Source organism: Crinia signifera, chromosome 2 (genome assembly GCF_055691185.1).
Source record: "Crinia signifera chromosome 2, ASM5569118v1, whole genome shotgun sequence".
NCBI classification, from domain to species: domain Eukaryota; kingdom Metazoa; phylum Chordata; class Amphibia; order Anura; family Myobatrachidae; genus Crinia; species Crinia signifera.
Window position 1 is genome coordinate 825,983 of NC_139218.1, and position 25,808 is coordinate 851,790.

At 47.6% G+C, this 25,808-nt stretch overlaps 1 protein-coding gene across 1 annotated transcript in view; it reads left to right on the top strand.

Annotated features, from left to right (window-relative positions):
* The window catches only part of LOC146059899 (high affinity cGMP-specific 3',5'-cyclic phosphodiesterase 9A-like), a 132,978-nt gene that overhangs the window by 92,528 nt on the left and 14,642 nt on the right, over positions 1–25,808 (top strand). The window contains exon 7 of the mRNA XM_083172542.1: positions 24,110–24,214. Within this exon, the coding sequence (XP_083028668.1) occupies positions 24,110–24,214 (105 nt within the window). The remainder of the gene's footprint in view (positions 1–24,109; positions 24,215–25,808) is intronic.

Below are 25,808 nucleotides of genomic sequence, written 5' to 3' on the forward strand. Positions count from 1 at the left end.
GTGGGATTATGGGTCACATATATAAGTACGGGACAGACGTGGGATCATGGGTCACATATATAAGTACGGGACAGATGTGGGGTCAGGGGTCACATATATAAGTACTGGACAGACGTGGGTTCAGGGGTCACATATATAAGTACGGGACAGACGTGGGATCATGGGTCACATATATAAGTACGGGACAGACGTGGATCAGGGGTCACATACTGTATATACATATATAAGTATGAGACAGACGTGGGGTCAAGTGTCACATATATAAGTACGGGACAGACGTGGATCAGGGGTCACATACTGTATATAAGTACATATACGAACAGTGACTCGAAGTGTGCCCCACAAACAGAAGCAACTACTCTATAGATCCCCCCTGTTAGTGGGGGACAGAAAGCATGTAGAAAAAAGAAATTAAAGAGAGCGCTGATGTACTCCACTACCTAATAGGATTTTTTCAATAACTGAATACAGATCATCACAATATGTACAATAGTAAGTAAAACAGTATATACTTTATTAAAAATCTTCATTTAAAACTCCATAATTTCTTTCAAGATGATATAACCCTACGTGTTTCATCTTTAGAAAGACTTCATCAGGGGTTTTAACACAAATAAAGCAAGTACGGGACAGACTTGGGTTCAGAAGTCACATATATAAGTACGGGACAGACTTGGGTTCATGGGTTACATATATAACTACGGGACAGACTTGGGATCATGGGTCACATATATAAGTACGGGACAGACGTGGGATCATGGGTCACATATATAACTACGGGACAGACGTGGGTTCATGGGTCACATATATAAGTACGGAACAGACGTGGGTTCAGGGGTCACATATATAAGTACGGGACAGACGTGGGTTCATGGTTCACATATATAAGTACGGGACAGACGTGGGTTCAGGGGTCACATATATAAGTACGGGACAGACGTGGGTTCATGGGTCACATATATAAGTACGGGACAGACGTGGGTTCATGGGTCACATATATAAGTACTGGACAGACGTGGGTTCAAGTGTCACATATATAAGTACGGGACAGACGTGGGATCATGAGTCACATATATAAGTACGGGACAGACGTGGGATCATGGGTCACATATATAAGTACGGGACAGACGTGGGTTCAGGGGTCACATATATAAGTACTGGACAGACGTGGGTTCAGGGGTCACATATATAAGTACGGGACAGACGTGGATCAGGGGTCACATACTGTATATACATATATAAGTATGGGACAGACGTGGGGTCAAGTGTCACATATATAAGTACGGGACAGACGTGGATCAGGGGTCACATACTGTATATAAGTACATATACGAACAGTGACTCGAAGTGTGCTCCACAAACAGAAGCAACTACTCTATAGATCCCCCCTGTTAGTGGGGGACAGAAAGCATGTAGAAAAAAGAAATTAAAGAGAGCGCTGATGTACTCCACTACCTAATAGGATTTTTTCAATAACTGAATACAGATCATCACAATATGTACAATAGTAAGTAAAACAGTATATATTTTATTAAAAATCTTCATTTAAAACTCCATAATTTCTTTCAAGATGATATAACCCTACGTGTTTCGTCTTTAGAAAGACTTCATCAGGGGTTTTAACACAAATAAAGCAATGATTCGGATGTGAGGTGCAAATCAACCTCTTTTCAGAAATCCCAAGATTGAAAGTAAAAGTGTCCTTTAGGACTGGTAGAATGCTAGGGAGTAGAGTTGAGTTGTCACAGGCTAAGGTGTACTGGTAATTGAATTTTAATTTAATTTAGTAGTAACCAACATGAGACCAATAGGTTTAAGAAAATCTATTATGGTGCTTGGTTGGCAGTACTTCCAAAGGTTCAACAAGTACGTATACTCAAAAGAAATGTCTACAGAAGAAGACAAAGGATGAACCAATTAGGTTTTTTGGGGCACACTTGAAAATTAGTAAGTAGTGAGTGAAGAAATGAGGGATGGGTGAGATAAAAACATAACCTTTACTTCATCACTTAAAAGACGTCATATTTATTAGAGAGGGTGATGTGATATTATCTAAACAATCTCTTATATATATAGCCAGATCTGTCAATCAGTGTGTGTATAACGCTGGGCGGAGTTACACTTACCACACTTAACTCCACCCCCTCCCAGCGTTATACACACAAAACACAGCCCAACAGATCTTGCCAGCCCTTCCACCCCTCTCCATCGGCAAAGCCCTGGCCCCCAGATCGAAGCCTTTATGTACCCCACTACCACCCACCCCCATCATAAAGGGCCCCTCTAGCCACAGTGCGCCAGTACCCACCACCCTGGTAACCGGTGACGCCGCTGCCCGCCCGAGCATTACAGGGAGTATTGGAGGGGACGCGCCGGCCGCATCAATTACCTGCGCCAGCTGCCAGGAGAGAGAATGGGATCCCTGCTTCTGCTCTAGGCGCCATTACCCACCACCATGCCGCCCAGCAGAGCATTACTATGGGAGGGGACGCGGCACCCGCACCAATTATCTGTGCCTGGAGAGGAGACAGTGGCGCCGCATCAGTGTCCTGTCCGTCCCGACATCAGTGACACTGTTCTACCGCCTGACACGCTGCTCCTGCCCAGTGACCAGGCAGCCTCACCTGCCTGCTAGGGCAATTACAAATACAGTACTAAGCCCCGATCACTGGTCAGCCAGCAGTAATCGGGCAGCCTCCACCAACCTCAAACTCCCCCCAGCAGCTGCACGGTGGTTTACAGGGGGGGAGGGGGGGGGGTTGTGAGTCCTGACAGACCAATTTAACAGACCACTGCCATGGTCCACCAATAAGCCACGCCTCCAGAACATTCAACCCCGCCCTCCAAACACCCGCAAATATATAGATATTGGCTCCTTGGGTGTACACACAGCTGCTGTTGGGATCATGCATGGCTTCTTCCCTCCTGCACTCTCCTAGCCACCAACCACGCAGCCATCCACCACCCACAGCTCTAACGCACCCGCACCGCCCACAACCACAGCACCACCGCAACTGTCCCTCATCAAACCACCCCACTCTAGACAGCCCCACACGTGCTACTCCACCACCCCCAGAATCGAATTAGTGTGTTAATGTCAGAGCATACAGCTTTGAGTTTCCTTAAAAAGAAAAGCCGTTGTTGGGCCTTCTTAATCACCGTGGTCTTTAAACTCTGCCACGGTGATTAAGAAGGCCCAGCAACGGCTTTTCTTTTTAAGGAAACTCAAAGCTGTATGCTCTGACATTAACACACTAATTAGATTCTATCGGGGCATAGTGGAGAGTGTCTTAACGTATGGGATCGTAGTTTGTTTTGGGAGCTGCACCGTGGCTGAGAGGACCGCGTTAGATCGTGAGATAAAAATTGCAGGTAAAATTATTGGGGTGTCTTTACCATGCGCCCATGAATTACACAAAAATAGATTGCTAAAGAAAGCAAATTGCATTTTAGCAGATCCTAGTCATCCAAAATACGAGGTTTTTGATGTTTTGCCATCGCAAAAACGTTTTCGTAGTGTCCCGGCACGCACAAAGCGCATGTTACATAGCTTTTTTCCTACTGCTGTTCGCATGCTAAATGCTGTATAATGACATGGGAATTGCTCTTATGCCCCTTTCCCACTGCAGCTCAAAAACGGTAAATTGCAGTTTTTTCAGTGCAAAATACCATTTAAGGCTGCAGTGGGAAAGTGCCAGAGTTGAAATACCGTTTAAAGTTAAATGGTATTTCAACCCGTTTTAAAAGCAGAGTCCTACACGCTAAAATAAAGTTTTTGAGGCAGTGGGAATGCCTCTTAAACGTTATTTAGTGATAACAACAGGCGACAATTAAGTGATAGGCTGTTGCCTGTGTTCTGACCCTCCCCACAACCAGGAAGTTTGTGGGGAGAAGATTGTAGAAGATGAGATGAGCTGCTGGCATTCTATGCCTCGGTACCCCCAGGACTAACCTCCGTTGGATCCCTGCAGGCTCCAGAACTCTGCGTGCCCGGAATCCCCAAGTGTGTAGGAAGGCTGCGGCCAGCGTGTCTGCGGCCGTGTGTGGAGTTGTGGTGAGCCTGGGAAGGTGCACGTTGTGGAGGCAGGCGGGGAGAGATCGCGGACCCGGAGTCCAGTCCAGTGAGGCTGGCTGCAGCGTGGAGACGCGCAGGAGGACTTAGGCGGCATCAAAGGATCTATACGCCGCGGCAGCCGCTGTCCCTGGATGCGCCCAGGCTGAAGGCATCCCTGGAAGTGACTCCCAGCTCAGCATAGGGTTTGTAATCTCCGGCACAGCCATTAGCCTAGCAACCCCCGCTCCCCTTCCATTAAGAATCGGGACCCCCGGTGCTGCTGGTAACCCCTCTATCCCAACTCACCACCAGGCTATGCAGGGAAGTCCCAATGTGGCAGGCATCCCAGCAACCCCTTCCCACCCCTGGGCAAGCCATGCGATGCCCAGTGTGGCAGGGCAGGCATCCTAGTAACCCCCTCCCACCTCTGGGCAAGTCATGCAACTTCCGGCGCAGCTGGCACCCCCACTTACCCCCAGGCAGGGACCCACGGTGCGGCTGGCATCCCTGCTTAGGTACTGGCAGGAGTGGTGATCCCCAACACAGTATGTGCCTTTTTAACCCTGAAAAGCCCATTTAAAATGACAGGCACTCATTTCTGCTGTAAAAATGTTTTGAACAGCTTAAACGTTTTACCTGCAATGGGAATGGTACTTAAATGGTATTTAAAAAGGTAATCTGCTGCAGTGGGAATGCTAATACCGTTTTAAATACCATTTAAGATTACCAGTACTTTAAACTGGTCTGCAGTGGGAAAGCAGCATTAGTGTTTTCTTTTGTGCAGGTTCTTGTGTGAAGTTTTGTTGACAGTGCATTCGTTGTGGTGTATTGTTAATAACAATAAAGTATTCTTATCTTATCCACGCACCTGCCACTACCCCACACACCATGCCCAAGCACCCTCCACAATGCCCAACACCCTCACCCATCCACCCCCCACACAGCCTCTGCATAACCACATGCGCTCGCAAAAAAACACTACCGCCCCACCCCCACACAAAGTATACCCACACCCAACCCTTCCACCACCCATGCCATACCAAACTCAACCCCATCCACAGCACTCCCACACCCACAGCAACAACACGCCCACCCCTCAAACCCCACATCTCCCAACCGTCACGCAAACAACTTCAGCACACACACCCATCCCTACACCTTACCTGCACAAAGCCCTACCCGTGCTACTCACGCACCCACCTATATCACCCCTGCACGCAAAACCTCCTCAACCAGTACTAAGTACCTTCATAACTCCATTCTGTACATCTTACTCGCTAAGCCCTCTTCATACCAACAAAACCAAATTCACAATCATACATCCTTTTCATCTACACAATTTCACCTCTAACTACAGTAGCAATGCAGCGCATCCGCCATAAAATACTAACGATATTTCACACAATAAAAACGTTCATAAGTTACGGGGGCGGAGCCCCTCATGACGATGTGAAGAGCGCCCGTAAGGCGCAATGAATCACCTAGTATCTCAATATACAATAATCAATGAAAGTGCAAATAAAGTACCAGAGGCAGAACTCTGGGAGGCAATGGAGTCATCTGCCACCGGGCTCCTGCTCCCAAGGGGGCACCTCTCCTCTCCTGAAAGTTTGAATTAGTTCATTGAAAGCCATTGATATCACTTCTGTGGCTGACTCCCCCTCCAAGCAGGACCATAGACGTCACAGTTTCTTTATTTTTAAACATAATATACATATGGAGCCACTGCCATCTATCTCTATAATAGGATTAAGTGAGTAATTGGATTACTGTGCTAATACCCTACTCTATTGTTCTATGTATGAATGACAATATTTTAATTAGCTTTGTTTGGAGTATATTGCTCGCCTCCTTGATCCCGAACTGGACGCTTGGAGGCACTGGTATTTATAGGAGTCCACGTTTGGTCCTCATATATCATAAGGTGCCTCTGCTTTCTGAAGTACCGAATATTCCCTGGCAGTCTCCTCCCAGGTACTAGTTCAGCCAGGTCGATCTGAGACTGCTGCGCGGCGTAAAGTCCCCGGGTGCTAGCATCGCTCCTTAGTCACCGACACACGGAGCAAACCACCGGCGGGTAGTAGCAGTTCTCGAAGTTACTCAATTGGTTGCTGAACACTGGGATCATCAGTGATTTTGTTCATGTGAAACTTATCACTTTACCAAATAGAGAGAGTTGGTGAGGGAGGCCTGCACAAGGTGTGGGAGAAAAAGATTTTTTAACAAGAAATTAGATATTGAAGATGGGTGGGTTGGGGAAAAAACTGACTATGTATAAAGAATTAATTGAAATTTAACATCACAGACCAGCCTTATCCATATGCCATGGCTTTGAATGTCATGGTCAGTGGTGCACCCGCGAGTTATAATACGTTTAACAAAGGAAACAAAAGAAAAAAGAAACTCGGGTGGGGTGCACTCTTAATCCCCAGACTCAAAGTTGCTCAATAAAGATGCTTTTTAGATTTGAAATTAATTTTTATTGTGATTTTTATAATTGCTAGGTGTCCAAACTGATAATATATTTTATGAAAAAAATATGAAGAAATTACACATTTTATTTTTTACTTTTGATTTTTTTACTTTTTACCACTATCCTTGCGAATTTATTTCTTATATTATGAGGGGACTGGTATAACTACTGAATATAAATATATATGCTTAATTCTGAAAGCTGACCGTCATATATCCTTAATGCTCTTATCCCATAGGTATTATTGGTATACTCTCAATTGAGTTTGAGATAAGGATTATAATCATAGGTCAGCACAACTCAAAAATTCAGAAAAGACAAAAAAAAGTATATACATCAGATCCTATTTACATATATACAAATATACTCTCACTCTCATTTAGTATATTGGGTGCTCAAATGGCTATTTATAATCTACAGTGCGGTTAGCAGTCTAGCAACCATGTGGCAAAAAACAGGATTATGGCCACATGGTGACTCTGTTGCATAATTGTTGCAAACCTGTAGTCTCTTATATATTTAGCCAGATCTGTCACTCAACCCCTGTGGAGAACGTTCCTGTGTAAAACAGTTTCACTTTCATGTGTCTGACGTTCCACCCCCTTGACATCACCTCCCCCCACCCAGCCAGGGCTACAGTACACGCCCACCATCCACCATTACTCCACAGCCACCATCCACCATTACTCCTGCACATCCCTACCCTCTGCCAGGACCCCCGCGACCCCCCTCCCGCCATTCGCGGGACCCCCGTGACCCCCCCCTCCCGCCATTCGCAGGACCCCGCACCCCCCCTCCCGCCATTCGCGGGACCCCCGCTTTCCACCCTCCCGCGAGTCGCGGGACCCCCCCTCCCGTGATTCGCGGGACCCCCGCGAACCCCCCCCCTCCCGCGATTCGCGGGACCCCCGCGACCCCCCTCCCGCAATTCGCGAGACCCCCGCGACCACCACGGTATCCGGACTATTGTTAGACAGCACTTACATCGACAGCCATTATATCGACACCATTAGTTCGACACCTCAATAGGTCGACATGGTTTTAGGTCGACATACCATTAGGTCGACATGTTATGTCGACAGCTCATTAGGTCGTCAGCTCATTAGGTCGACATGTTTTTAGGTCGACACTGCCATTAGGTCGACAGTGTCTATGTCGACAGTCAAAAGGTCGACATGGGTTTTTTCACTGTTTATTGAGCCGACATGTGCCGACAGGCGGTATTTCATGCCCTACTATCCACTAGGGCGTGGTGGGAGAATAAAATAGTGTGCCCGAAGCATAGCGAGCGGCTGCGGTACACTTCAAACTGTGTCCATGTCGACTGTGTCGACATTTCGGCCAAAAAACAGTAAAAAAAACCCATGTCGACCTTTTGACTGTCGACATAGACACTGTCGACCTAATGGCAATGTCGATATAAAAACATGTCGACCTAATGAGCTGTCGACATAATGACATGTCGACCTAATGGTATGTCGACCTAAAACCATGTCGACCTATTGAGCTGTCGAACTAATGGTGTCGATGTAATGGCTGTCGATGTAAGTGCTGTCTAATATCCGTCCCAGACCCGACCACCCCCTCCCGCGATTCGCTGTACCTCCGCAACGACCCCCTCCCGCGAAACGCGGGACCCCCGCGACCCTCCCGCAAATCGCGGGACCCCAGCGACCCCTCCCTCCCGCGAGCCCCCTCCCGCGATTCGCAGGACCCCTGCATCCTCCCCTCCCGCGATTCGCGGGACCCCTGCATCCTCCCCTCCCGCGATTCACGGGACCCCTGCGACCCCCCCTCCCGGCATTAAAAGGGCCCCCCGCGACCCCCCCTCCCGCGATTCACGGCACCCCCCCCCCTACTGTGATTTGCGACCCCCCTCCCGCAATTCGCGCCGCCCCCTCCCGCGATTCACGGAACCCCCCGTAGCGCCCCCCTCCCGCGTTTTGCGGGCCCCCTCGGCACTTCTCACGATTTGCGACCGCCCCCTAATTCACACATTCGGGGACCCCACCTCCCGCGATTCATGCCCCCCTCACGCAATTCACGGCACCCCCCACTTCCTGCGATTCGCAACCCCCCACGACCCCCCATCCCGCGATTCACGAAACCCCCCGTAGCGCCCCCCTCCCGCGATTTGCGGGCCCCCTCGGCACCTCTCGCGATTTGCGACCGCCCCGTAATTCACACATTCGGGGACCCCCCCTCCCGCGATTCATGCCCCCCTCACGCAATTCACGGCACCCCCCATACCCCCCTTCCTGCGATTCGGAACACCCCACGACCCCCCCTCCCGCGATTCATGCCCCCTCCCGCAATTCACGGACCCCCGCACCACCCCCCTGCGCCCACCCTCCCTTGATTCACGCCCCCCTCATGCAATTCACGGCAACCCCCCACACCCCCCCTCCTGCGATTCGCAGCCACCCCACGACCCCCGCCTCCTGTGATTCATGACCCCTCCCGTGATTCACGGACCCCCGCACCACCCCCCCTTGACTCACGGCACCCCACGCGCCCCTCCCGCAATTCACCGACCTCCGCAACCCCCCCTCCCGCAATTCACTAACCCCGACAACCCCCCTCCCGCAATTTGCGAACCCCCCATCCCACGATTCAAGCCCCCCCGCGCCCCCGCCCACGATTTGTGGACCCCCGCCCCCTCCCGCTAACTGCGGATCCCCACACACCACCCCCCCTCCCGCAATTTGCAGACCCCCCAGACCCCCTTCCGGCAATTCCACCCCCCAGCGGACCACCGCGGCCCCCGCTCCCGCATTTCACGTACCCCCGTGACAATGGGGGATCCTGTACCACCACAAGCAGGTACCGCCCCTAGGTGGGAAATCCGGCCCTGGCTGCCGCACTGCAGGTTTCCCCACTGCCCTCTGCACCAGCGCCACAACTTTTATCAATGTCTTGCCCACATACCACTATTATACAGCCTCCTGCTCTCATGCACGCTCACTCCCTCCCAGTGGGAGGAGACGCTCACCCACTGCCGGGAGCTGCATACTGTCCCCCACCCTCCTCCAGTTCTAGGGATGCCCATCGACCATCAATGATTTTCAAATAATCGATGGTTTATGGCCGATGTTGAATACTTTTGCCATCAATGTGGGAGGACACTGCCCTGCCTCCTGTTCTCCTGCCCCGTAACTTCCGCCAGTGGAGACCCGATCACCCTGTGTTGCCCACATTCCCCTATCATGCTTTACCGCCCAGCCTCCTGCTCTCATGCACCCTAACTCCCACCCAGTTGGAGGAGACACTGACTCCTGTATTTCTGTGCTGCCACGCTGGACCCTCACCCACTGGCAGAAGCTGCACAGTGTCCACCACCCTCTTTAGTCCCCCGTATGCCCACACACCCCTATCACTACCCAGCTTCCTGCTCTCCTGAACCGTAACTTCCACCACTGGGTAATCGCTGACGCTGTGTTGCCCACATGCCCCTATCATGCCTCATATCCCAGCCTCCTGCTCTCATGCACCCTAACTCCCACCCAGTAGGAGGAGACACTGACTCAGGGCCACCGTCCGGTACTCCTGTGCTGCCACGCTGGACCCTCACCCACTGCCAGAAGCTGCAATACAGGGCATCTTTCATACAATTCTAACCATATTTCTCACAATACAAATGTTCACAAATTAATGGGGCGCAGCCCCTTACGCCGGTGTGAAGAGCGCCCGTAGGGCGCGATGAATCACCTAGTTTACTAATAAATGCTTAGCTGATTTCTCTGATCATCTTTTGCGAGTGTATAATGCACTTTGCTATCCAAGATAATACTCTTTTGAGCTGGACCCTGATTAGTTTAGGTCACAGCTCAGTTTGTATTATGATTTAAATTTAAATACACATACACCTTTATAATTAAAAATTAAAAATACAAAAAATTATAAAAATCATTACGTTTTTCTCATTTTTTTTTTTTGCAGGGTGATATACCTTTAAATCAGCTCAGATGATATAAAGCCAAATAATAAACGAATTCAAGCTTACCATCCATATTGTTAACATTTAGAGGCACAACAAGAAAGAGTAATAGAGAATTAAAACAATATAGCATTATATTGTAAGCAGATACTGATTGGTTGTGCATACGTATAAAGACTCACAGCAGAACAGCCTGAGTACGCTGCCGTGTGATCAAGCCTTTGCGAAACGCGCGTCACCAGACCCGGTCACGTGTGCACACGTGACCGTCAGAGCGGCCTCCTGGACAGAATTTGAAACACGCTAGTGTGCTTTTGCTGAGCTGAGTCCGTGATATTTGCCGGCATATGAACCGGTTCTTTGCAATTGTGACACAGGCTACACTCGCAAAAGATCATCAGAGTAATCAACTAAGCATTTATTAGTAAACTACAGGTTTGCAACATTTATAGCAACAATTATGCAACAGAGTCACCATGTGGCCATAATCCTGTTTTTTGCCACATGGTTGCTAGACTGCTAACCGCACTGTAGATTATAAATAGCCATTTGAGCACCCAATATACTAAAAGAGAGTGAGAGTATATTTGTATATATGTAAATAGGATCTGATGTATATACTTTTTTTGCCTTTTCGGAATTTTTGAGTTGTGCTGACCTATGATTATAATCCTTATCTCAAACTCAATTGAGAGTATACCAATAATGCCTATGGGATAAGAGCATTAAGGATATATGACGGTCAGCTTTCAGAATTAAGCATATATACAGTAGTTATACCAGTCCCCTCATAATATAAGAAATAAATTTGCAAGGATAGTGGTAAAAAGTAAAAAATTAAAAGTAAAAAGTAAAACAGAATGTGTAATTTCTTCATATTTTTTTCATAAAATATATTATCAGTTTGGACACCTAGCAATTATAAAAATCACAATAAAAATTCATTTAAAATCTAAAAAGCATCTTTATTGAGCAACTTTGAGTCTGGGGATTAAGAGTGCACCCCACCCGAGTTTCTTTTTCTTTTGTTCACTTTACCAAATACACACAATTGTATTGACTTTACAGCTTTTGCTTGGTCACCTCCTCGTAGTCATGTCGTTCCAACCTTCAGTCATGTTGAGCAAGAGAGAAGAAAAGGGGAAGAATATCCAGGTGGTTGTACGATGTAGGCCGTTCAATCAGTTAGAGCGCAAGGCGAACTCCCATTCTGTGTTGGAATTTGATGCCCAATGGAAAGAAGTTTCAGTCCGAACTGGTGGAATAAATGACGAGCTGGGGAAGAAAAACGATGCTTTTGACATGGTATTTGGACCAGCTGCTAAACAAATTGAAGTGTATAGGAGTGTTGTGTGCCCAATTTGGATGAAGTTATAATGGGATATAACTGTACTGTTTTTGCGTATGGACAGACTGCACAATAACTTCTACCTCTATTTCTATAGTGGGGAACAACTGACATAAGTGCCTCTCTCATCCCTCATCCGATGTGATGATCATATGATGCTGGACCGCAGAAGGCGGGGTCACCTGTGGTAACCACTTCTAGTCTTATCTATTCTCCCTCTCCCCATCTCCCCGCTATACATCTTCACTCTCTCATTCACTGGGTGAATTCCTGCAATATCATTGGGTAACAGGTTTGGACACAGGATACCCTGGGGACAGCAGAAGTGACTGTTTGATTCCCAATGCCATTTGAGGGCCTCTCATCTGTAAGATATACAATCATACACCACTGTGCTGCCTGAACCCGTCTGATCTCAGCAGCTAAACAGTGGCTGGCTGAGCTAGTACCTGGGAGGAGACTGCTTCTACCCGCCGGTGGTTCGCTCCGTGTGTCGGTGACTAAGGAGCGATGCTAGCACCCGGGGACGTTAAGCCGCGCAGCAGTCTCAGGTTGACCTGGCTGAACTAGTACCTGGGAGGAGACTGCCAGGGAATATTCTGTACTGTATGCATTCAGAAAGCAGAGGCACCTTATGATATATGAGGACCAAACGTGGACTCCTATAAATACCAGTGCCTCCAGGCATCCAGTTCGGGATCAAGGAGGCGAGCAATATACTCCAAAAAAAAGCTAATTAAAATATTGTCATTCAAAGATTTACAGGAGTGTATGTACTAACAATTTGTGCCATTAATTCTCAAAGTCTGGATACCACATTTTAGAAATGTTCGCCTACAGTACTTTATTTGCACTGTCATTGATTATTGTATATTGAGAGATTGTTTAGATAATATCACATCACCCTCTCTGATAAATATGACGTCTTTTAAGTGATGAAGTAAAGGTTATGTTTTAATCTCACCCATCCCTCATTTCTTCACTCACTACTTACTAATTTTCAAGTTTGCCCCAAAAAACCTAATTGGTTCATCCTTTGTCTTCTTCTTTAGACATTTCTTTTGAGGACCGGTAGAATGGTCAGACCTTCCAAGATGAACTATATCCAATTTTCCAATTAACAGTCGAAAATAATAATAGTAAAAAATGGATGAAATAAGTGAAGTGGCTCAAGCATTTCAGTCTGCTGCTGGTCATGTTCATAGTTTGAGCCACTGCAGGATCTGACATTGTCCAGTCCATTTTACCCTATGTTTATGGGTGACCATTACCACGTCCATTCAAATTAAGTCCGGTGAGATTCATTTTATCCATTTTTGGCTATTATTTTCGACTGTTAATTGGAAAATTGGATATAGTTAATCTTGGAAGGTCTGACCATTCTACCGGTCCTAAAGGACACTTTTACTTTCAATCTTGGGATTTCTGAAAAGAGGTTGACTTGCCCCTCCCATCCGAATCATTGCTTTATTTGTGTTAAAACCCCCGGGTGAAGTCTTTCTAAAGGCGAAATGCGTAGGATTATATCATCTTGAAAGAAATAAATGGATGCAAATTATGGAGTTTTAAAGGAAGATTTTTTTATAAAATATATACTGTTTTACTTACTATTGTACACATTGTGTTGATCTGTATTCAATTATTGAAAATATCCTATTATGTGGTGGAGTACATCAGCGCTCTCTATAATTTCTTCTTTTTATATAAATACATATATATATATATATATATAAGTATGGGACTTACATGGGGTCAGGGGTCACATACTGTATATAAGTACACATATATGTAAGGGACAGACGTGGGGTCAGGGGTCACATACTGTATATAAGTACACATATATAAGTACGGGACAGATGTGGGGTCAGAGGTCACACTGTATATAAGTACATAAATCAGTACGGGACAGACGTGGGGTCAGGGGTCACATACTGTATATTAGTACATATATATAAGTACGGGACAGATGTGGGGTCAGGGGTCACATACTGTATATAAGTACATAAATCAGTACGGGACAGATGTGGGGTCAGGGGTCACATACTGTATATAAGTACATAAATCAGTAGGGGACAGACTAGGGATCGCATTTGAGGGTGGATCAATAAGTACCTGCCTTTATATATATATATATATATATATATATATATATAAATAAAATCTTATATATTTAGCCAGATCTGTCACTCATCCCCTGTGTATATAACGTTCCCACCCAGCGGTATACACACACCTGCCCCCCCCCCCCCCCAGGGAAAAGTGTTCTATGTGTATAACGTTCTACACACCCAGCCCCCTTGACATCACCTCTCCCCGCCCAGCCAGGGCTACAGTACATGCCCACCATCCACCATTATTCCACAGCCACCATCCACCATTACTCCCGCATCCCCCCCACTGCCAGAAAAACCCACCCTGGACAACCGCGCCCCCCCTCCCACGATTCGCGGGACACCCGCGACCCCCCCCCCTCCGGCGATTCGCGGGACACCCGCGACCCCCCTCCCGCGATTCGTGGGGCCCCCACGATTTGCGGCACCCCCGTGCACCCTCCCGCCCCCCGCGATTCGCGGCACCCCTGTGACCCCCTCCCGCAATTCGCGGGGCACCCGCGATTTGCAGCACCCCCCCGGGCACCCCTCCATCGATTCATGGCTCCCCCACCTCCCGCAATTCGTGGCCCCCCTCTCATGATTCCCGGCACCTCCCCTCCTGTGATTTCGTTCTACACACCCAGCCCCCTTGACATCACCTCCCCCCGCCCAGCTAGGGCTACAGTACATGCCCACCATCCACCATTATTCCACAGCCACCATCCACCATTACTCCCGAATCCCCCCCTCTGCCAGCAAAACCCCCCTCTGGACACCCGCGACCCCCCCTCCCCCGATTCGCGACCCCCCTGTGATTCACATCCCCCCTCCCGCGAGAGATCCCCCTGAAGCCTTTCCGGCAATCCCCCCCCCCCAGCAGACCCCCGCGACCCCGCTCCTGCATTTCACATACCCCCGTGAGAATGGGGGATCCTGTACCGCCACAAGCAGGTGCCGCCCCTAGGTGGGAAATCCGGCCCTGACTGCTGCGCTGCAGGTTCCCCCACTGCAGGAAGTGTCCCCACGGTCCTCTGCACCAGTGCCCAGCTTTCCAAATCATATGCTCTCTATTTAACACATTTCACCTATAACTCAAGTTGCAATACAGGCATCTTACATACAATTCTAGCCATATGTCTCACAATACAAACACGTTCAGCCCCTTACAACGGTGTGAAGAGCGCCCGTAGGGCACAATGAATCACCTAGTATATATATATATACACACACAAAATCTCTAGAATTGTGCTAAATAGAAAAAAGGTCGCTAATAACACATAGCCCCCTACTAGTGCCCCCACAATCAAAATATCCACACAATAGTGCTATACAGCGCCCATACACAGATAATAACACATAGCCCCCTACTATATAGTGTATATATATGTATATATATCCCCCCACCACACAATAGTGCTATACAGCGCCCATACACAGATAATAACACATAGCCCCTACTATATAGTGTATATATATCCCCCCACCACACAATAGTGCTATACAGCGCCCATACACAGATAATAACACATAGCCCCCTACTATATAGTGTATATATATGTATATATATCCCCCCACCACACAATAGTGCTATACAGCGCCTATACACAGATAATAACACATAGCCCCCTACTATATAGTGTATATATATGTATATATATCCCCCCACCACACAATAGTGCTATACAGCGCCTATACACAGATAATAACACATAGCCCCCTACTATATAGTGTATATATATGTATATATATCCCCCCACCACACAATAGGGCTATACAGCGCCCATACACAGATAATAACACATAGCCCCCTACTATATAGTGTATATATATGTATATATATCCCCCACCACACAATAGTGCTATACAGCGCCCATACACAGATAATAACACATAGCCCCCTACTATATAGTGTATATATATGTATATATATCCCCCCACCACACAATAGTGCTATACAGCGCCCATACACAGATAATAACACATAGCCCCCTACTATATAGTGTATATATATGTATATATATCCCCCCACCACACAATAGTGCTATACAGCGCCCATACACAGATAATAACACATAGCCCCCTACTATATAGTGTATATATATGTATATATATCCCCCCACCACACAATAGTGCTATACAGCGCCCATACACAGATAATAACACATAGCCCCCTACTATATAGTGTATATATATGTATATATATCCCCCCACCACACAATAGTGCTATACAGCGCCCATACACAGATAATAACACATAGCCCCCTACTATATAGTGTATATATATGTATATATATCCCCCACCACACAATAGTGCTATACAGCGCCCATACACAGATAATAACACATAGCCCCCTACTATATAGTGTATATATATGTATATATATCCCCCCACCACACAATAGTGCTATACAGCGCCCATACACAGATAATAACACATAGCCCCCTACTATATAGTGTATATTTATGTATATATATCCCCCCACCACACAATAGTGCTATACAGCGCCCATACACAGATAATAACACATAGCCCCCTACTATATAGTGTATATATACTGTATGTATATATATCCCCCCACCACACAATAGTGCTATACAGCGCCTATACACAGATAATAACACATAGCCCCCTACTATATAGTGTATATATATGTATATATATCCCCCCACCACACAATAGTGCTATACAGCGCCTATACACAGATAATAACACAAAGCCCCCTACTATATAGTGTATATATATGTATATATATCCCCCCACCACACAATAGTGCTATACAGCGCCCATACACAGGTAATAACACATAGCCCCCTACTATATAGTGTATATATATCCCCCCACCACACAATAGTGCTATACAGCGCCCATACACAGATAATAACACATAGCCCCCTACTATATAGTGTATATATATGTATATATATCCCCCCACCACACAATAGTGCTATACAGCGCCCATACACAGATAATAACACATAGCCCCCTACTATATAGTGTATATATATGTATATATATCCCCCCACCACACAATAGGGCTATACAGCGCCTATACACAGATAATAACACATAGCCCCCTACTATATAGTGTATATATATGTATATATATCCCCCCACCACACAATAGTGCTATACAGCGCCCATACACAGATAATAACACCTAGCCCCCTACTATATAGTGTATATATATGTATATATATATCCCCCCACCACACAATAGTGCTATACAGCGCCCATACACAGATAATAACACATAGCCCCCTACTATATAGTGTATATATATGTATATATATCCCCCCACCACACAATAGTGCTATACAGCGCCTATACACAGATAATAACACATAGCCCCCTACTATATAGTGTATATATATGTATATATATCCCCCCACCACACAATAGTGCTATACAGCGCCCATACATAGGTAATAACACATAGCCCCCTACTATATAGTGTATATATATCCCCCCACCACACAATAGTGCTATACAGCGCCCATACACAGATAATAACACATAGCCCCCTACTATATAGTGTATATATATGTATATATATCACCCCACCACACAATAGTGCTATACAGCGCCCATACACAGATAATAACACATAGCCCCCTACTATATAGTGTATATATATGTATATATATCCCCCCACCACACAATAGTGCTATACAGCGCCCATACACAGATAATAACACATAGCCCCCTACTATATAGTATATATATCCCCCCACCACACAATAGTGCTATACAGCGCCCATACACAGATAATAACACCTAGCCCCTACTATATAGTGTATATATATGTATATATATCACCCCACCACACAATAGTGCTATACAGCGCCCATACACAGATAATAACACATAGCCCCCTACTATATAGTGTATATATATGTATATATATCCCCCCACCACACAATAGTGCTATACAGCGCCCATACACAGATAATAACACATAGCCCCCTACTATATAGTGTATATATATCCCCCCACCACACAATAGTGCTATACAGCGCCCATACACAGATAATAACACATAGCCCCCTACTATATAGTATATATATCCCCCCACCACACAATAGTGCTATACAGCGCCCATACACAGATAATAACACCTAGCCCCTACTATATAGTGTATATATATGTATATATATCCCCCCACCACACAATAGTGCTATACAGCGCCCATACACAGATAATAACACATAGCCCCCTACTATATAGTGTATATATATGTATATATATCCCCCCACCACACAATAGGGCTATACAGCGCCCATACACAGATAATAACACATAGCCCCTACTATATAGTGTATATATATGTATATATATCCCCCCACCACACAATAGTGCTATACAGCGCCCATACACAGATAATAACACATAGCCCCTACTATATAGTGTATACAGTATATATGTATATATATCCCCCCACCACACAATAGTGCTATACAGCGCCCATACACAGATAATAACACATAGCCCCCTACTATATAGTGTATATATATGTATATATATCCCCCCACCACACAATAGTGCTATACAGCGCCCATACACAGATAATAACACATAGCCCCCTACTATATAGTGTATATATATCCCCCCACCACACAATAGTGCTATACAGCGCCCATACACAGATAATAACACATAGCCCCCTACTATATAGTGTATATATATGTATATATATCCCCCCACCACACAATAGTGCTATACAGCGCCCATACACAGATAATAACACATAGCCCCCTACTATATAGTGTATATATAGTGTATATATATCCCCCCACCACACAATAGTGCTATACAGCGCCCATACACAGATAATAACACATAGCCCCCTACTATATAGTGTATATATATGTATATATATCCCCCCACCACACAATAGTGCTATACAGCGCCCATACACAGATAATAACACATAGCCCCTACTATATAGTGTATATATATGTATATATATCCCCCCACCACCACACAATAGTGCTATACAGCGCCCATACACAGATAATAACACATAGCCCCCTACTATATAGTGTATATATATGTATATATATCCCCCCACCACACAATAGTGCTATACAGCGCCCATACACAGATAATAACACATAGCCCCTACTATATAGTGTATATATATGTACATATATCCCCCCACCACACAATAGGGCTATACAGCGCCCATACACAGATAATAAATGGTAATTCCTGTCTTATCTTAGTCTATAGATCCATAAGCAACAAAGTCTTTTTTTCTTATACGTAAAACATTTATTAAATACAAATATTAAAACAAGCTTTTCTTGGCAAAATTCTTGTATCAGGAGTGATTTCCTTAGATTATGGATGACAGGATGACAACAACAAGTAGCCGTACAGGGTGTGTTGATAAAATACAGTATAAATAGGGGTATAGCTGGTAGAAATAAAATCAGCATCAGTTCAGAAGTAGGTGTGGAAATTGTCGAGGAGACTGAAGATGAAGTAGAGGAAGGGAAGAACAGGACAGGAGCACAGGTGAGGTAAAGAGGTAGGGTGAGTACGTGAGGAAGGAGGACCCTACTCATAAGAGTTAACATACTAAAAATAGGTGGGTGGACGAACGAAATACAATAGGATAAGTAGGAACGGAGGGGAACGGAGGCAGGATAGGAGGATCAAAAGAGGTTAGGAGGAGGGATGGGCTAGTCGAAAAAAGTGGGTTTTGAGGGAGCGCTCGAAGGAGGTAAGGGAATCAGAAAGCCTGATGGGTGGCGGGAGGTTGTTCCAGTGCAGGGGGGCAGCGCGAGAGAAGTCTTGGACACGGGAGTGGGAGGAGGTGATTAAGTGAGAGGTCAGTCAACAGCGGAGCGAAGAGGACGGGAGGGAGTGTGGATAGAGATCAGTGAAGAGAGGTAGGGAGCTGTGGAGGAGGAGAGAGCCTTGTAGGTGGTGGTGAGGAGTTTAAAGTGAACCCGGAAAGGAATGGGGAGCCAGTGAAGAGATAGACAGAGGGGGAGGCGGAGGTAGAGCGGCGGGAGAGGAAGATGAGCCTATTGTAGCAGCGGCGTTAAGAATGGATTGGAGAGGGGCGAGGCGGGCGAGAGGTAGCCCAGAGAGAAGGATGTTGCAGTAGTCAAGGCGGGAGATGACAAGAGAGTGAATGAGAATTTTGGTCCCGTCAGTGGAGAGGAATGGTCTGATGCGCGAGATGTTGCGGAGGTGAAAGCTGCAAGACTGTGAGAGAGCACGAATGTGGGGGGTGAAAGAGAGGGAGGAGTCAATGATGACACAGAGGCAGCGCGTTTGGTCGGTGGAGGTGATCTCGGTTTCACCAATGCTGATGGAGATAGTGGGAGAAGAGGGGATGTTTGGGGGATGGAAGATTAGAAGTTCAGTTTTAGCCATGTTTAGTTTCAGGAAGCATTGGGTCATTCAGGCTGAGATGGCTGTGAGGCATTCGGAGACCTTGGACAGGAGTGATGGGATGGGGATAGGTCGGGGGAGGAGAGATAGATTAGGGTATCATCAGCATAAAGGTGGTAATGGAAGCCATAGGAGCTGATGAGGTTGCCCAGAGAGGTGGTGTAGAGGGAGAAGAGGAGAGGGCCAAGGACTGACCCTTGGGGAACACCGACTGGCTGCGGGGTAGTAGGAGAGGAGGAGCGCGGAGTCGAGACGGAGCGATCGGAGAGGTATGAGGTGAACCAGGAGAAGACCGTGCCAGTGATGCCAAAGGAGCGGAGGGTGTTGAGCAGGAGAGGGTGGTCAACAGTGTCAAAGGCAGCCAACAGATCAAGATGGATGAGGATAGAGAAGAGGCCTTTGGATTTAGCCGATAGTAGATCGTTAGTGACTTTGGTCAGGGCAGTTTCAGTGGAATGTAAAGGGCGGAACCCGGATTGGAGGGGGTCTAGAATGGAGTTATCAGTAAGGTGGCTTAGGAGACGATTATAGGCCAGATGTTCTAGGAGCTTGGAGGCAAAAGGGAGGAGGGAGATGGGCCTGTAGTTGGACAGAGGGTTGGGGTCTAGATTAGATTTTTTGAGAATTGGGGAGACAAGAGCGTGTTTGAAGGAGGAGGGGAAGATCCCAGAGGATAGGGAAAGATTAAAGAGGTGAGCCAGGTGAGAGCAGACCGACTGACTGAAACTACGGATAATATTGGAGCGGATAGGATCGAGCGGGCAGGAGGAGGGAGAAGCAGATTGAAGGATAGAGTGGACTTCAGCGGCAGTGGTGGGGTAAAATGAGGACGGGGTGGGATGGAGGTGTAGGAGGGGAGGAGGGAGAGGGTGAGGTCATGGCAGCAGTGATGGCAGTCCTGAGAGAGGAGATTTTGGTTGAAAAGTAGGTAGCAAAATCAGCGGCTACGATGGAGGACGGAAGAGCTGGAGGAAAGGGGGGGGGGGGGTTTGGAGAGCAAGGAGTTGAAGGTGGCGAAGGACTCCTTGCAGTCCAAAAGAAGGGACTGGGACAGAGGACTTAATTTATAGAAGATATTATCCTAAAGTTATTTCTTCATAACTGGAAATAAGTATATTCACATTTCGGAGATAAATTATATTTAAAAGACAATTAAAGGTACAGTACCAGTCCTTCTTTTGAAAATTAAATATTATTAAAAATGAACCAAAGGAAAATATGATTTATCTCCGGAAATGTGAATATCCTTATTTCCAGTTATGAAGAAATAACTTCAGATAATATCTTCTATAAATTAAGTCCTCTGTCCATCTGTTCCTTATCCATAGCCATTTAGTCAATTATATACGGCGTGTCCCATTTACACCGCCGCTGACCCGGGTCTGACCCGCCGAAGACCCGGGGTTTTTCAGCGTTGGAAAAGGGGTATTACATATAACGAAACTAATTATTTGGGCAGGATGCTCTAACATCCTCGCCCCCCGTCCTCCGCTCATCGCTGGCTACCACAGACATAATTATGGCAAAGGACACCTCTTACGTTAAGAGCTGTCCTTTGCAATGAGCCAGCAATGCGCAGCGGGTCCCCCTCCCTCCCTTACCCGGCTATTTTTGCTGCTGCTGCGGGCTCTCCTTCTTCTCCCTGCACCCGGAAGAGGACTTAGAGTGCAGGGAGAGGAGATCACAGGTGAGGGGGGGGGGGGGTGTCCGCTCGGGACGGCGTGGGTGCGTTAAGAAGCCCATAGGCTTCTATGGAGTATCGCCAGCTTTTACCCCCCGCAGCGAAAACCCACCGTGCGGTTTTGCTGCGTATCAAAATGCGGTAAAAAAAACAATAACGGGGTTTTTACTGCATATTTAGATTAGAGAATCCGGTGTATGGGCGCTATATAACACTATCGTGTGGATATACAGTATATATATATATGTATGTATGTATGTATGTATGTATGTATGTATGTATTTGTACAGGACAAATATGGGGTCAGGGGAGACCCATGTCCCGTACTTATATATGTGACCCCTGAACCCAAGTCTGTCCCGTACTTATATATGTGACCCCTGACCCCACGTCTGTCCCGTACTTATATATGTGACTCCTGAACCCAAGTCTGTCCCGTACTTATATAGGTGACCCCTGAACCCAAGTCTGTCCCGTACTTATATATATGTGACCCCTGACCCCACGTCTGTCTGTACTTATATATGTGACCCACGAACCCACGTCTGTCCCGTACTTATATATGTGACTTCTGAACCCAAGTCTGTCCCGTACTTATATATGTGATTCTTGACCCAACGTCTGTCCCATACTTATATATGTGACCCCTGAACCCAAGTCTGTCCGTACTTATATATGTGACCCATGAACCCACGTCTGTCCCGTACTTATATATGTGACCCCTGAACCCACGTCTGTCCCGTACTTATATATGTGACCCCTGAACCCACATCTGTCCCGTACTTATATATGTGACCCCTGAACCCAAGTCTGTCCGTACTTATATATGTGACCCCTGAACCAACGTCTGTCCCGTACTTATATATGTGACCCCTGAACCACATCTGTCCCGTACTTATATATGTGACCCTGAACCCAAGTCCTGTCCCGTACTTATTATATGTGACCCATGAACCCACGTCTGTCCCGTACTTATATATGTAGACCCCTAACCCCCACGTCTGTCCCGTTACTTATATATGTGACCCCTAACCCCACGTCTGTCCGTACTTAATATATGTGACCCATGAACCCACGTCTGTCCCGTACTTATATATGTGACCCATGAACCCACGTCTGTCCCGTACTTATATATGTGACCCATGAACCCACGTCTGTCCCGTACTTATATATGTGACCCCTAACCCCACGTCTGTCCCGTACTTATATATGTGACCCATGAACCCACGTCTGTCCCGTACTTATATATGTGACCCATGAACCCACGTCTGTCCCGTACTTAATATATGTGACCCCTGAACCCACAATCTGTCCCGTACTTAATATATGGACCCCTGACCCCATATCTGTCCTGTACTTATATATGTGACCCTTGACCCCATATCTGTCCTGTACTCATATATGTGTGAACCCTGACCCCATATCTGTCCCGTACTTATATATGTGACCCTTGACCCCATATCTGTCCTGTACTCATATATGTGTGAACCCTGACCCCATATCTGTCCCGTACTTATATATGTGACCCCTGACCCCATGTCTATCCCATACTTATAGATAAGTACAGGACAGATATGGGGTCAGTGGTCACATTTATAAGTATGGGATAGACATGGGGTCAGGGGTCACATATATAAGAACGGGACAGATATGGAGTCAGTGGTGACATTTATATGACCCATTAACCCACTTCTGTCCTGTACCTATCACGGTGACCCCAAACCCCAGCTATTGTCCGGTACCTATCACTGTGACCCCTGACCCCACTCTGCACCTATCTCTGTAACCCCTGACCCCAGCAGCAGTGCTGTACCTTTCACTGTGACCCCTGACCCCACCCTGCACCTATCTCTGTAACCCCTGACCCCAGCAGCAGTGCTGTACCTATCACTGTGACCCCTGACCCCAGCAGCAGTGCTGTACCTATCACTGTGACCCCTGACCCCACCCTGCACCTATCTCTGTAACCCCTGACCCCAGCAGCAGTGCTGTACCTATCACTGTGACCCCTGACCCTATCTCTGTAACCCCTGACCCCAGCAGCAGTGCTGTACCTATCTCTGTGACCCCTCATTATTACCCATGAGCACCTGTAACATTCAGGCTGTGTTTGGCAGGTGAAGAAAGCGCTCATTAAGTTCTGTGACATCTCTAATGAGGCGCGTCCAGCAGAGCAGGCCGAGATGTGGGCAGACGCGTTAATGGAGGAATATTTCCAGCAGGTCGGTCTGATGCCCGTTACCATTTGTACCAGTGATTACGGGATTATACTAACGATGTAATGATCTTGGTTGTTAGAATAAAGGTCCCATGAGGTCGCGGCTCAATCCTGTCACTGGGATAGTTGTACTCACTCCCTTACTAGCTATGAAAGCCTTCAGTGACTGTCCAAATGACCAGAGGTGGGGGCCCATGTGCCCGTCTCACCACTGCACGTACAGCAGCCATTATGCCCGATGTGGAATTTCAGAAAGGTCCCATACTTTCTGCACACACACATACACACATATCACATCCATTATAGAATCGCCAATGCCGAGGACTATGGGTAACTCTGGGAAGTTGTGTTTGTCCTAAACAGAGGGCCTGATTCAGGCTGCTGGCAGAGCAGCTGCGGAACTGGCCTGGCACTCTACTCCCCCCTCCTGGCCGACCGGCTCCACTGGGCATGTACCCGTCACAGCCTGGCACTCCCCCCCCCCCCCCCCCAAGCCGGCTGCACTAGGCATGTATGAGATCTAACCCCTACAGCCGTGCCCGTCACAGCCTGGCACTCTCCCCCCCCCCCCAGCCGGCTGCACTGGGCATGTATGAGATCTAACCCCTCCTGCCGTGCCCGTCACAGCCTGGCACACCCCCCCCCCCCACACTGGGCATCTATGAGATCTAACCCCTCCTGCCATGCCCGTCACAGCCTGGCACCCCCCCCCCACTGGGCATGTACGAGATCTAACCCCTCCAGCTGTGCCCGTCACCCCCACACTGGGCATGTATGAGCTCTAACCCCTCCTGCCATGCCCGTCACAGCCTGGCACCCCCCCCCCACTGGGCATGTATGAGATCTAACCCCTCCTGCCGTGCCCGTCACAGCCTGGCACCCCCCCCCCCACTGGGCATGTATGAGATCTAACCCCTCCTGCCGTGCCCGTCACAGCCTGGCACCCCCCCCCACTGGGCATGTATGAGATCTAACCCCTCCTGCCGTGCCCGTCACAGCCTGGCACCCCCCCCCCACTGGGCATGTATGAGATCTAACCCCTCCTGCCGTGCCCGTCACAGCCTGGCACCCCCCCCCCCACTGGGCATGTATGAGATCTAACCCCTCCTGCCGTGCCCGTCACAGCCTGGCAACCCCCCCCACTGGGCATGTATGAGATCTAACCCCTCCTGCCATGCCCGTCACAGCCTGGCACCCCCCACTGGGCATGTATGAGATCTAACCCCTCCTGCCGTGCCCGTCACAGCCTGGCACACCCCCCCCCACACTGGGCATGTATGAGATCTAACCCCTCCTGCCATGCCCGTCACAGCCTGGCACCCCCCCCCACTGGGCATGTACGAGATCTAACCCCTCCAGCTGTGCCCGTCACCCCCACACTGGGCATGTATGAGATCTAACCCCTCCTGCCGTGCCCGTCACAGCCTGGCACACCCCCCCCCCCACACTGGGCATCTATGAGATCTAACCCCTCCTGCCATGCCCGTCACAGCCTGGCACCCCCCCCCCACTGGGCATGTACGAGATCTAACCCCTCCAGCTGTGCCCGTCACCCCCACACTGGGCATGTATGAGATCTAACCCCTCCTGCCGTGCCC